The 15,381-nt window shown below is 36.6% G+C and overlaps 1 protein-coding gene across 1 annotated transcript in view; it reads right to left on the bottom strand.

Annotated features, from left to right (window-relative positions):
- Positions 1-15,381, bottom strand: part of WNK3 (WNK lysine deficient protein kinase 3) — a 120,291-nt gene that overhangs the window by 77,736 nt on the left and 27,174 nt on the right. Inside the window, 5 exon segments of the mRNA XM_063084225.1 lie at positions 3,353-3,572; positions 7,339-7,427; positions 12,197-12,354; positions 13,065-13,285; positions 14,041-14,213. Coding sequence (XP_062940295.1) covers positions 3,353-3,572; positions 7,339-7,427; positions 12,197-12,354; positions 13,065-13,285; positions 14,041-14,213 — 861 coding nt within the window.

Genomic DNA, 15,381 nt, shown 5'->3' with positions numbered 1-15,381 from the left:
TAAACTCTGGGAAATTTCACAGTAGTTGAAAGATGATTAAAATGTTAGACGGAGCACATGTATTTAATTTTGCTCTCCCCCAAAACTCAAAAAAACAAACAAAAAACCATAGATTTTTTTAAGTCATAGACCCACAAGGACGGGGAGATTAAGAGAAAGACAACAGCGACAACATTTGGACACCCTGGAAAACAAACAGACAAGTAATAACCGACTTAGCAGACATAGAAAGGTAATCTAGAGAAAACAGAGAATTATTCCCATTTATACTGAAGAATACTCATAAGGCACAGGAACTAGCAGCACCAGATACTTCCAGAACTGAGGGTAAAGTGAAAAGAGATGGCAAAAATAAAGAAGACTAAGTAAAGGGTTTTGAGAAGCAGTTATTTAGGTCCCTGCATCCCACCCTCCATTCCATACCTTTGGGTGACTGCTTCTCCCCTACCCTGTAAGTCTGGAGTTTTATTCTCTGGAGAGGGCAAAAGAGAGGATCTCTGGACTATGGAACACCAAGTACATTTGAGGGTATATGACCATATCAAAAACAAGATTATTAAGTGATCATATACAGCTGGATGTCAAATGCAGAAACGCCCAACACTCTTCCCCACTTGGCTACCAAAATACCAGTAAACAGACACTTACCCTCCAGGAAGGAGACTGAAAGGTGCTTCTCTGGGGAATCTGACCAACCCAAGATAAAAGACTGTATGAATACTGATATCAGAGACTTCCCAACTAATGGCCCTCCCAGATACTCTACAGTAGAGATTAAAGTTAACAAGTTCTGTGTTAACAATCATACCATCCAGTCAGCTTATTAGTCACTGTGGTAGGCAAAATTATGGCCCCTCAAAGATGTCCCTTCCTAATTCCCAAACCTGTGAATATGATGAGATATCACTCCCATCATTGTGTTTGCTATATAGCACAGTTGACCTGAAGCTAGGGAAATGAAGAATAGCTTCTAGGAAGTGAAAGAGGCCCCTGGCTGAAAGCCAGCAAGGAAACAGGGACCTCAGTCTTACAACTGCATGGAACTGAATTCTACCAACATCCTGGATGAACCTGAAAGCAGATTCTCCCCAAGAGCCTACAGATAAGAGCCCAGGCCAGCCAACACCTTGATTTCAGCTTTGTGAAATCCTAAGCGGAAAACCTAGCCAAGCCCACCAGGACTTCTGACCTACAGAACTGTAAGATAATTAATGGGTGTTGTTTTAAGCAACCATTTCTGACCAAAACTGTGGTAATTTGTTACACAGCAATAAAAAACTAATATAATCTCCTACTATTAATCATGAACTGACAAGCAAAAATTACCAAAAATATGAGAAAAGCCTCTAATGAGAAGATGGAGCACAAAACCAAAAAATAAAAAACAGCAACTTATAGGAAACAGACTATGCAGGTAGGTAGAAAAAAAAAGTCAAAAACACTAACTTTACAGAGAGGTAGGATGATGTTGCACCTACAAAACAAAGGACGAGATGGTTACTCTAACAAAGGAACAGATAAAAAATGAAAAGAAATCTTAAAATTCAAAACGTAACATAAATGAAAAGCTCAATGGAAGAGTCAGAAGAAAAAGTTGATAATATCTGCCAGAAAGGAGAATAAAAATATGAAGAGATGGAAAATAGAAAAGAACATTGGAGAACCCGTCCAAGAGGCCCAATATCCAAATATAGCAGTTCCAGAAAGAGAAAACAAAGGGGAAGAAATTAATTAACAAAATACTTCAAGAAATTTCCCAGAAACTATAGGCTATGGGCTGACAGACTGAAAGGGTCCACTGAGTATCTAACACAGTGGATGAAAATAGACCCAAAACAAGATACAGCACAGTGAAACTTTAAAACACTGAGAAGAACGAGAAGATATTACAAGCTTCCAGAGAGGAAAAAAATGGGTCACATGCAAAAGATCAGGAATCAAAATGACTTCGGACTCTCAACAGCAATACTGAAAGCTACAAAAGCATGAAGCAATGACTCCAATTTTTTTTTTTAATTGCCAAGCTAAAATGTCTTAGCCAGACAAATGATCAATTAAATATGAAGACAGAAAAAGGCATTTTCACACATGCAAGTCTCAAATTTACCTCCTATGTACCCTTCCTTAAGAAGCTAGCAGAGGAAGTGTGCCACTAAAACAAAAGGATAAGCCAAGAAAGAAAGACAGGGGATTTAGAAAACATGAAATCCAATACAGGAGTGAGGCAAAAGGGAAACAGTAAAGAGAAATACCAGGATGATAGTAGTGCACCAGATGTCCAAGGTAATCGTTCCACATTAGAACAATATGACTAGAAAGACAGACATGTTAAGGGCTATCATCTCCAAGATCCCCACTGTCATTGTCTCATCCTTATTTTTAACTGAGGCCACAATGCCCAGGTGAGCCTGGCTCAGACGGTCTGTACTTGGCTAGTCTGGACCACGTGCTGTTGTGGCTTCTGCATGCCCCTCCCGCCAGTGCCGCAGCTACCTGGAGCAGGTATAGACACGCGCTTTACCCCACAGGAGTTATCTGCTGTCATCTGTGACTGAGGATGGGGGCTGGTCATGAGGAGATTAGAAGCGGAAAAGTCAAAGTGGTCCACTCCCCCTTAAAACATACAGTTACCAGACAACTAATTTCTGGTCTGCACAGCAGCCCTGCCAGTGCCCCCACCATGATGAGCCATGAGTTTATTTCCCGGACTCACTCATGACCTTACCCTCTGACTTCCCCAGAAGTGGCTCTTATAAACTCTCAGAGAAGCTGAAGCTAGACCGTGACCGAGAGACTCTCTTCAGTTTATCTTTTCCTGGGACTGTCCTCTAATTGTACCAATATTGCCCCTTCAGTAACTAGCTAGGTGTGTGCTTGCCATTTGAGATCTCAAAACTAAACAGTATATTACTTAAGTAAATTATAATGAAAAGCAAAGGAATGAGTAACACAAAAGTCAGGGTAGATATTACCTGTGGTGATGAGGGAGGGGAACGCAACTGGGAAGGGCAAACAGGTAGCTTCTGTACTGGTAATGTTTTCTCTTAACAAAGGTAATATTTTACTACTCTTTTTTTTTTTTTTGGTGGCTGGCTGGTAAGGAGATCTAACCCTTGACCTTGGTGTTATCAATACCACGCTCTAACCAACTGAGCCAATCAGCCAGCCATATTTTTACTGTTCTTAATTGTGTATACAATTTAATATACTCTGCTATAGAGATATACTTCACAATAACATAACAAATTAAATAAAGAAAAAAAGGAGAAAATGAGATGGAAAAAAGCAATGAGGAGAAAGGAATCAACCTTGATACTATAAGGGGTGGGGAATAGCGGTAGGGTTCACTTACCATTTCATATGCTACTTCCTCGGGCGTATCTGTTTCTAAATTGAAACTAAATTCAATAGCTTCATTGTCTTTGTGTTTGCTTTTTAATTTTTTAGGGTCTTCAACCCAGAGTCTTAAAGCCAGGGATGAATTTGAGCAAACATCTTCCTCTGCTAACTCCACCCTTAGTCCTGTATCCTCAGCAAAAAATGCGTGGTTTAGTAGGTCCCTGATAGACAACCTAATAAACAAAATATATATATCTCGTTATCAATTGTTCTAATCATAAAAAAGATGTAGATCCTTTAATTAGTAAAATATAATTATATCAAAGCAACAATTTTATTTTAAATTTTCTTTTTATAAAAATTTTTTTCTTTTTTTTTTTTTTTTGACAAACCCTTGGGTCAAGGGCTGACTCTCAATAGATTGCAGCGACGGAGCTGCTCTGCTACGTATGAAACCCCTACCCAGAAGCAGTTCATCTAGGAATGGTTTAGCACCAGGTTTCTCATGAATGTGCACTGTGTGACAGGCAAGGGGGTGGCCCCCTTTCTGGTCATGTCTTGTTTCCCAGGATAAGGGGCTCTCTGCAAATTTTCTATTAACTCAGCCATTAATCTGCCTTATTATAAAAGTCAAATCTTATATCTAACTTATTACCAGAGATATGAAGAAATCCCAACTAACATGCATACATAGTGACTTTAATTAAAGATTAATTATTACCAGCAATACACCTAGATAAAAAAGTTTAACATACATAAAAGTATGCCTAGAAAGAACTGGAGAAGTACTGCAGTGCATGTTAGATGGATTGATTTGCTTCCCTAAACCACTGGCTTAAGCTACTAAGACTCAAACAATAGATTCTCAGCAAGGGAAACTAAAAACTCTCTCAGATATATAAACTCTAAAGTAAATTAAACAATCAAATTCTTTTATGAATGTTATAAATAGAAGTCATTGACTCCATTAATAAGAACCTAGTACTTCACTCTTTAGAGAATGCCATAGGTGAAGCTAATGTGGTTCAGCAAAGCCCAGTGGTTTTCTTAAAGTATTTCACTCTGGTTTTAGGCCAGAGTATACATATAACGGATACAACCCTAGTCTAATATCAGGCATTAACCATCTCTGAAGAGAAACAAAGCACAGGGCTTCAGAAAATTCTTTTACAAACTGGAGCAGTTAACTTACTTTTACTGACTTTTAAAGCAGATATATAATATTTAATCTATCTGTATTACAGGATAGGGAGAGCTGAAACTGATATATTCTATGTCTATGCACAGACTCCCTCCCCCATACTACATAAAACAGAAAAAGGATATAGACAGCATAGTATCCTGTAAATTGAGGATTTTCAATACTTGACATGTTTAGTAATCAAGAGACAAATACTTAACTATGACAGTGTTACAAAAAGAATAAGCTTGTTCAAACTAGTTTTAAGGCTAAAGGAAGATGTGTTTAAGGAGGCACAACCAAGTTCAGCTCTCTGCTTCTCAATGAAAATTTTGTCTAAATATTTTTACTGAGGAATAATTATAATGATAGCAGCAGAAGATACCATTTATTGAATACCCATTATTCTGCTGGTCATTTTATATAAATTCATTATCCATTTAGTCATCAAAATAGTACTTGTTTTGAGAAAGAACTAAGTAAGTTGCTCAAGATCACACTGGCTAAGTGTGAGTCCAGATTTGAATCTAAGTTTGACATTAAAGCCTGTGCTTTTTCCAATATAGTAGTCCTCCCTTATCCATGGCAGATACATTCCAAGACCCCTAGTAGACGCATAAAACCACAGATAGTACCAAGTTCTATATATACTATAATTTTTCCTATACATACATACTATAATAAAGTTTAATTTATAAATTAGGTACAGCAAGAGATTAACAACAACTAATAATAAAATAGAACAATTACAACAATATACTGTAATAAAAGTTATGTGAATGTGGTCTCTCAAAATATCTTATTGTACTGTATCTGAAACCACAGAAAATGAAACTATGTAAGTGGGGATTACTGTACACTTAAATGCCATGAGTCTTTTTGAATATTCCAGTGTTCTTTGGTAACAGATCATTAAAATGCTGAACAAACAACGATCAGAATCTAAACTAAAACAGCTATTTCGATATATTATTTTTAGCCTCATTTAAAAAAGCATGCCTAAACGCCTATAACTCAACAGCAACAACAAAACAACCCAATTAAAAATGGGCAGAGGACCTGAATAGATATTTCTCCAAACACATACGAATGATCAATAAGCATATGAAAAGTACTCTACATCATTAGTCATTAGGGAAATGCAAATCGAAACCACAATGAGATATCACGTCATACCCATTAGGATGGCTATTACCAAAAAAACCAAAAATAACAAGTGTTGGTGAGGATATTGAGAAATTGGAACCATCGTACATTGCTGGTGGAAATACAAAATGACGCAGCTGCTGTAGAAAAAGTTTAGTGGTTCTTCAAAAAGTTAAACATAGTATTACCATATGATCCAGCAAGTCCTCTCCCAAGTATATACCCAAAAGAATTGAAAGCAAGGACTCAGACAGATATTTGCACACCAACATTCATGCAACATTATTCACATTAGCCAAAAGGTGGAAATAATCCAAGTGTCCACCAAACGGATGGATAAAAAAGACATGGTATATACATACACTAGAATATTATTCAGCCTTAAAGAGGGAGGAAATTCTGATACATGCTACAACATGTATCAACTTGAAGACACTATGCTATATTTCAGACACAAAAGGACAAACTTTTTTTTTTTTTTTAAAGACGACCGGTAAGGGGATCTTAACCCTTGGCTTGGTGTTGTCAGCACCACGCTCTCCCAAGCGAGCAACCGGCCATCCCTATATGGAATCTGAACCGGTGGCCTTGGTGCTATTGGCACCACACTCTCCCAAGTGAGCCACAGGCCGGCCCCACAAACATTGTTTGATTCCTTTTATATGAGGTACTAGAATAGGCAAATCCATAGAGATAGAAAGGAGAATAGAGACTACCAGAAGCTGGAGGGAAGAAGGAATGGGAAGTTACTGTTCAGTGGGTACAGAGTTTTTGTTTGAGTTGAAAAAGTCCTGGAGGTGGATAGTAGAGATAGTTGCACAGCAATGTGAATGTACTTAACACCACAGAATTGCGCACTTGAAAATGGCTAAAATGGTAATATTAAGTTATGTATATTTTACTCCAATTTAAAAAAACACCTAGATACAGCCCATTTGCAGAAACACTAAGAATGTTCTGTAATAAAGCTATAATTAAACAGGCCTTGCCTTAGTAGCTTTATATATTCTCAGATATGCAACACTAAACCTAGACAGAAAACTAATAAAAATGGGGAGGGTCAATGAAATGCTGATGGAAATAATTTCTATAAAGGATATATCGCCTTTATTAATCATCATCAATAATGAGGTAAAAATCAAAAGACAAACCCACCAATTTACATCAGCAACTATCCAAAGTTCAAATAAAAGGAAAGCAAAACCTAAGACTAAAGGAAGTTGTCCAAAAGAAACATGCAAATTGTGATACAAATAAATCTAAAATACTATTTCTTGAACAAAAATATCTACATTACCTTTACCATTATCATGACACAAGGATATATGATCAAATAAAAAATACCTGTCTACTCTCAGCAAGTTAACCTGTGAAAGTCTAGTGACTGTTATGCTGATGGCTAAAGGTGATGAAAGCTTGTCACGACACACTCACACATACACTCACGTACATACAAACACAACCCAAATGTCAGTTCATGGAAAATTCAGCACATGATATCAAGGTCTAAAATGGCAAACAACATGCACTGATAGGCTTCACTCTAGACGGTATGGTTTGACTTCCACTCAAAAGTCACACCCAGCGTGACTGAAAGGTCAGAAAATGATCTAGTGCAAGATAAGAGAAAAATGCATCCATCAGTTATGTCATTTAGCTACACTTGTACCCACCTTTCAGTTTTGTTTTGACGAATACATCCTTCAATGATTTCTTTCACTTCGGGATCAGTGACTTTATTGAAGCTAGCTGGTTTTATGCCCTGGGAGAAGAAAAATGGTTTCTAGTCACAAATTAAGCACTTGAAAGCCCATGTCAATATGATATTTATTAAACATTATTTTTATCACCAAACCACATTCAAGTTTTAGATGGCATAAATATATACATACAGTATAAGTTTAAAACTTTTTTGACAAGTATTTTGTCATAGCGCTAACAACAGTGAAATATCATAAATAATAAAAAACAACAGCAGAGGCAAAGTTACACATATTATGCTATACACACACCCACGGAGTCGTCCCTCAGTATCTGTGGGAGCCTCCCGTGGATACCAAAATCCTCAGATGCTCAAGTCCCCAATACAAAATGGTGTAATATTTGCATATAACCTATGCACACCCTCCTGTATACTTCAAATTACCTCTAACTTACTTATAATACCTAATACAATGTAAATGCTGTATAAATAGTTCTTATACTGTAGTGTTTATGGAATAATGACAAGAAAAAAAGTCTGTACATGTTCAGTACAGATGCAGTTTTTTTTCCAAATATTTTTGATCCATAGTTGGTTGAATCCGCAGACGCAGAACTCATGGATACAAAGGGCCAACTGTGTGTGTGTATGATATTATTATATAGAAACTAAAAATGTTCTCAAAGTAATTAATGACATGGGGGATTTTCACAATGTAATACAGAGTAAGGAAAAAAGTAGGATCCCAACATGCACGTACAGTACAAGCGTACTTCAAAAAACTTGTGGCAAAACTGAATTAAAAGATTACACGAATTCTTCCACAAACTTTTTGACAATCCCTCATATAACCCCAAATAGCAAAATATAATAAAAAAGTATTTTTTTTGGAATCAGAAAAAATTAATGTTATTTAAAAAACTACTGAAGGGCCGGCCCATGGCTCACTTGGGAGAGTGTGGTAATGATAACACCAAGTCAAGGGTTAAGATCCCCTTACCAGTCATCTTTTTTTTTTTTTTTGGTGACCGGTAAGGGGATCGTAACCCTTGGCTTGGTGTCGTCCGCACCGCGCTCAGCCAGTGAGCACACTGGCCATCCCTATATAGGATCCGAACCCGCGGCCTCGGCGCTCCCAGTGCCACTGCGCTCCCAGCGCCGCACTTTCCCAAGTGAGCCACGGGGTCGGCCCTACCAGTCATCTTTAAAAAAAAAAAAAAAAAACTACTGAAAATACCAAATGAGTTATAACACCAAGGTCAAGGGATGTGATCTCCATACTGGCTAGCTGCCAAAAAAATTTTAAAAAGGAAAGGAAAAGAAAAAGGAAAATAAAAATTTTAAATTAGAGCTTCTGTATTTCAAACATTCCATATGGATGTATGAAAATATAAATATACATATACAAAAACTTTTGAGAAATCTATATTATTTTTATTCTTAAGCAACATCAAAACATTGAGAGAACGTACCTCAAGCTAGGTTCTAGGAATTCAATAACAAATAAATGAGGTTCAGACAATTCAAAACATTTCTGATAACTGTGTCAGCTGCCTGAATCCACTTATTCTATATTCTAATTACCATTTAATTATTTATTTGTTTTGGCAGCTGGCCAGTACGGGGATCGAACCCTGGACCTTGGCATCTATTCCCTTTCATTTATGAGTTTCAGATTTTAAAAAAAGTAATCCAAGTAAGATCATTGCAATCATTTAACAGGAAATTCCAAATTAAGCTGGAAGAAGAAAAGTATAATAGAAAGAATAATTGTCATGGAATGAAGCACTCTAACATCTACTTTTAGGCCTGTCACACTACCTCACAGGACATAATCAGAAAGCCCTGTATCACATACTAGATAAATCTGGTGAGATTAGTAATTTGGGCCCCACGTTCAAGAACATTTAAGATAGATAGAAATCTGAATTGTTATATGGCATTTTTGTGACTTTAATATAAAATAATAAAGTCACCATTCAAAAAATGGAGTTATGTTACTCTATTTATAGAAAAAGCCCTCTTTGACCTTTCTAGTGATTTCTTACACATTTCCCAGCCCTGAGTAATACTGCCTTTCTCTACTCCTAAGGAAAATCGTTGGGGAGCTGTAACTTACAAAATCAAGTACAAAATCCTTTTTTATTTATGGCCCTCCAAAATATGGGCCAAAACTAAAATGACATTCTAGCCTTATTTCTTTTCTTGAACTCTTATAGAAATGTTCAAACTTATTTAAAAATACAATCATATAAAGAAGCCCCATGTAACCATCATCAGCTTCAACAATAGTCAACATTTTGTCAACCTTGTTTCAGCTACTACCTACCCCCACACCTTTTGTATCCTGGAACATTTTAAGGCAAATCTCAGGTATCATGTCATTTCACCCATAAATGTTCCACTTTACATCTCAAATAGATAAGGATTTTTAAAAATATCATGTCATTATCCCTCCCACCCCAGAAAACATCAGTAACTCCTTAATATCACCTAAACCCCAGTCAATACTCAAATTTCCAACATTGTCTAAACAATGTCTTTTTATAGTCGTTTTTTTCCAATTAGGATCCAAACAAGAGCCATACATTACATGTAGTGTATGCTGGACCTGGCTCATATGAGCTTGCAAGAACTATTTTCAGGAATTTTGCAAGCCAATTGTTAAACACAGCCACTTAAAAAGTATATAAAGTTGCAATGAAATAAATTAGATTAAAAGCCAAGGTAATAAATACTGAAAACATCACTCCCCAAGTATTTAACTACATTTTACTATTATTTATGCGTTAGAGGTTTATTGTATTTGCATGATGAAAATACCATATAATGAGTGCCACTATGCATCTCTTTCCAACTCGGCATTCAGTGATAACTTGAAATTAGCCATGGTGGGAGTATTTATACCACAAAAATCAGCAAACACTAGAAATCAGTGCTTTCTCTTTTTTCAGAGAATCAATTGTTAAACATTTACCAGCTCATCAATACTCTTAAGTCTCTTGTATTCTATAAAAGCATCTCTCCCTTTTTCTTTCGTGAAATTGATTTATTAAAGAAACTAGGTCATTTGTCCTATAGAATGTCCTACATTCTGGATTTTGGCCTTATTTCTTTTTGTCTCCCTACACAAACCTCTAGAATGAGACAGACTCGGGGGCAAAACCCACCATTATCAGTAGCTGTGGGAAGGTGGGCAAGTCACAACCTCTGATTCGCAGTCTATGTAAACTGAAGACTACACCTATCTTGTAGGCATATAAAGGTTAAAGCATGTGGTATGCAGCATGCATTAAAAAGTGGTACCTTCTCTCACCCGTTAGAATGGCTATTATCAGATGAAAGATGAATATTGTTGAGGATGCGGAGAAAGGGAACCTTTGTACACTGTTGGTGGAAATGTACATTAGTACAACCATCATGGAAAATGGTATGGAGTTTCCACAAAAAAAAAAAAAAAAAAAAAAACTAAACTAAAATAGAACTACTGTAGCAAACCCACTTCTGAGTATATATATCCAAAGGAATTGAAATCCATATATCAAAGGGATATCTGCACTCCCATGTTCATTGCAGCATTATTCATAGTAGTCAACATATGGAAACTACCTACGTGTCCATCAGTGGATGAACGCATAAAGAAAATGTGGTATATATACACAATGGAATATTATACAGCCTTAAAAAAGAAGGAAATGTCATTTGTGACAACATGGATGAACCTAGAGGACACTATGCTAAGTGAAATAAGCCAGGCAAAGAAAGACAAATACTGTATAATCTCACTTATGTGTGGAATCTAAAAAAAGTCAAATTTATAGAAGTAAAAGAATAGAATGTTACCAGAGACTGGGGCAGGGGTAGAGGAAATGGGGAGTTGTTGGTAAAAGGGTAGAAGTTGTAGTTAGACAGGAGAAATAAGTTTTGAGATCTATCACAGAGCAGGGTGACTATAGCCAGTAATCATGTATTGTGTATTTCAAAATAACTTTGAAAGTAAATTTCAAACATCTCACCATAAAAAATTATAAGCAAGTGAGATGACAGACATGTTAATTAGCTTGATTTAATCATTACACACTGTATACAACACACGTACACATCAAAACATCACATTGTACCCTGAAATGTATACAATTATGATTTGCCAATTAAAAATAATATTAATTAAAAAGGGATTTTTAATAAACCAGTACCTATTTAGTATTAGTTACCTCAAACACTTTAACAATCCCTTTCATCAACTTTCTTGAGCCATCCAACTGGATATGAAGTAGTCCTCCTTTGAATAATCATAACACTTTGCTTGTACCTTCCCTATGTCTCTTACTATACTCTCATCCTCTTATTTTAGTTATTTGTGAATTTATATTATTCCCCTACTAGACATGTAAGCTCTTTGAGGTTAGCAAACACTTCTTACTCATGTTTGCATTCCTTACAATCTGTAACACAAAAATTACTCATAGCGGAGACTCAAATACTGTATTTGCTGAACTATATTTTGAATAGAAGAAACCTTCAAAAACATTTAATCAGTCTCTATTATTCAGCTTTGAGAAATAAGATACATCTAATAAATACCTAAAAATTCTTTATAATGTATTTATATATCTGTACATTTTCCCAAAGATACTAATACAGAGCATTTTATATAACCCTAAAAGAGTATAAGTATATAGTATAAATCTAAAGCTTGTTTCATACAATTGTTACATTTAGCACTGTTATATAGAACTAAACCAAAATTAGGTTGACTAAGTTAACTTTATCAAGTTCAACATGAAATGTGGCAATTTGTGAAGTGAAAAAAATAAAGTTATACCTACACTAGTTACTTTACGGTATATCTGAGCTGCATTCTGACACTCAGAATAAGGGTACTCCGAAGTAGCCATTTCCAGCATACACATTCCAAAAGCATAGACATCTACGGATTCATCATAGTGCTCTTCATACATCTCTGGGGCCATAAACTCAGGAGTTCCTACAAAATAACACCACAACCACATTTTTATTAAAAAAAGTATCCACCAAGATCACATTCCCTCTTTCCCATAATGATTACCAGTGTTAATTTCTGCTTCTCAAAAGCAAATTTATAAGTATAAAATTTTTTGAATACTTGCTATCTATATAAAGCACTTAATGAATTGCCTTAACTTTCCATACTGATAAAGTACAATTTGTAATGCTCAAGATTAGGGAATGATTAATAAAATCTGGTTTTATTTCTATCCTTCTTCATAGTTATTCGACTTTTTCTGCATTAACTTAGTAAACTTTCTTCCTTAAGTCCTCAGAACCTTTCAAGAATCCTAAATATATCCCACAAAAGAAATACACTAGGATGTCTCTGAAATAAGTCGATATATAATAGATATTTCAAAGCAAATTCAGTCTAGGCCAGGGGTCAGCAAATTTCTCTGTAAAAAGACAGATAGTAAAAACTTAAGACTTTGTAGTCATATGATCTCTGTCACACAACTACTCATCTCTACCACTGGACTGCAAAAGCAGCCACAGACAATCTGTAAATGAGCAGGTATGGCTGTGTTCCAATAAAACTTGATTTATGAAACCAAGCAGTGGGCCAGATTTGGCCCACGGAACCATAGTTGGCTGATCCTTATTCTAGACCTACACAACTGAAAAATCTCTCTTTGCCCAACCAGTATACTGTAAAATGTTAATCACCAATGACGCTCTTAGCAAACGATGTGCGCATTAAGGTGGCTAATCCTAGATCACCAATCTTCACAGATCCAGTGGGTCCCGTGATGAAAATATTGTCACACTTCAGATCCCGGTGAATAATAGGAGGAGTCCTAGTGTGCAGGAACTGCAATCCCTTTAAAATTTGCCTGCACCAGCTCCTTAAGACCTTTGGCTTCATGACTTTAAATCGTTTTAAGTACCTATACAAAGAAACAAAAGACCACGTGTAAACAAACATGCCCAGCAAACTGTATGAACACAATCAGGGCATATCATGTAAGTGAGTTGATAGTTTAAGTACTATGATTGCCACTGCTGAGTAGATTTTTATTGTCTGTTATGGCAAAAAAATTTTACATCTTAACACCACATTCTTATATAAGACATCCTACCAAGTACAGTATTTTTAATTCAAAACAAGAATCATTCCAGAGTGGTCTTTTGTGAAATGGCAGTACAATTTTAAAAAGAAAGTCCTTTTTTACTTTCTAATAATTGCTTACATAGAATCAACAGAGTTTAACTATGTAAATTTTTAGTGCAAAAATACTAGGAAACAAAAAGCATACCCCATATTTACATTTACAAGTCATTATACTACCAAATAAAAAATTGTGATTAGAAACAAAAGACTATAATCATAGAGTATCACTCACTATATATGTGAACTTGGCCAAGCCCCCAAACCTTTCATTACCTTTTTACAAAATAAAATTATAACATCTTTATAATGATTTCTAATTCTAAAATTATATGATATCCCACAAATATTAATTTCAGCACTATTTTCTAACAAACTTCATTAACATCCTAATTTTTTAACCTACTATGAAAGTTACTAGATTCAGATTTTACAAATCCTTTCATCAAGTAGTATTATTTTATAAACAACTTTTATGACTCCTGAAAATTATTTCCAAATAAAACTGCATTGGTACTATCAGGATAAACTTACGTCTTTAAGGTTCCTGATGTCATTAGTTCAGTCACTAATACAATACATTTCTTTCCTTTTAATACAGACTCCCAGGAATCATAAAATCGGACTATATTGGGATGCTGGAGACCCTTCAACATCTCTGCTTCTTCTTTGAACCTTTGCTGCTCAGCTTTGGTTAATTTCCGGTCCTAAAAGGGAAAAACAAGTTCCAAATTAAAGTCATAAATTCTCATGCACATTTCTAACAACAGTCAAATAAATACTTCATTGCACTTATGTATGTATGCGTTTATTTATTTTTACCATTCAATTCTTTTCTCAGGACCTATGTGAGGATACTTCAAAAAGCTCACAGAGAGGGTTTCCAGTCAAGATGGCGAAATAGACAGTCACCAGTACCCCTCTCTCCCACAAATCAACCTATTTACAACTATTAAAAAGCAACAAGAGCCAAGCTGGGGCCGCTAGAGCTCAGGGGAAGAGGAGGAGACGTATGGAGTGCATGAAGGCAGGAGAAGCTACGATGAGAGAAAGAAAGGACCACTCCAACCGTTTCGAGCCCCGACTAATTCAAGGCTGGAGCTGGTGAGCACGCAGAGCAAGAGTTGGCAAAAGTCACTGCTGTGCCCTTCAGATGGAGTTACTTGGAGGCGGCAAGGGAGAAGGGGCCTTACTGGCCCCAGGACAACAAGACCACTAATAGGGTTCCCGTGGGCCCACACAGGAGTGAGGAGCCACAGCAACAAAAAATAAGGAGGCATTCAGATGCCAGTGAATCATCACAAGGGACCTGCGCAGGGCCTGTCCCATGGGAAGTGTTTGGACTGTGGACAGTGGGGGACATGGGCCCAGCTGGGGAACATCAGGGCACAGCATGGACAGCTGACCTGCCCCTCAATCAGCACAGGACCACTCAGTAGAGACTGGCCAGGAATATAGAACTGCAGGGGGAGCAGTTTGCTGAAAAGACTCAGGTCCAGACCAGAGTTTCTATACAACTCAGGTGTAGTGGATCTCACAAGACTGGGAAGTACATACAAAATCTGCCATTAAAACCTGAGCTGCACAAAAAGCCTTCCCCGGGGAATAAGCAGCAAAGCAGCAATTTAGCTCAACCACAGGGCTCCAGTGCTGGTCCCTACAGGAAGTTCCCCCATTTTAGAAGTAAGCAAAGGACAACAAATTAGTTCCAGTGCAGCATTAAATAGTAGTAACAGCGAGTAATTCAACACAGAACTGAAAGAAAAAACAAAACACCCACAGACCAGAGACAAAGTTTGATATTAACTAGCAAAGGTCTCACTTCACCAAAGAATAACTATAAAATCTAGAAGGACCAGAAGCTCCCTGGGCCCC

Source organism: Cynocephalus volans, chromosome X (genome assembly GCF_027409185.1).
Source record: "Cynocephalus volans isolate mCynVol1 chromosome X, mCynVol1.pri, whole genome shotgun sequence".
NCBI classification, from domain to species: Eukaryota; Metazoa; Chordata; class Mammalia; order Dermoptera; family Cynocephalidae; genus Cynocephalus; species Cynocephalus volans.
Note: the sequence above shows the minus strand (reverse complement) of the source record. Positions and strands in the feature narration are given on the sequence as shown.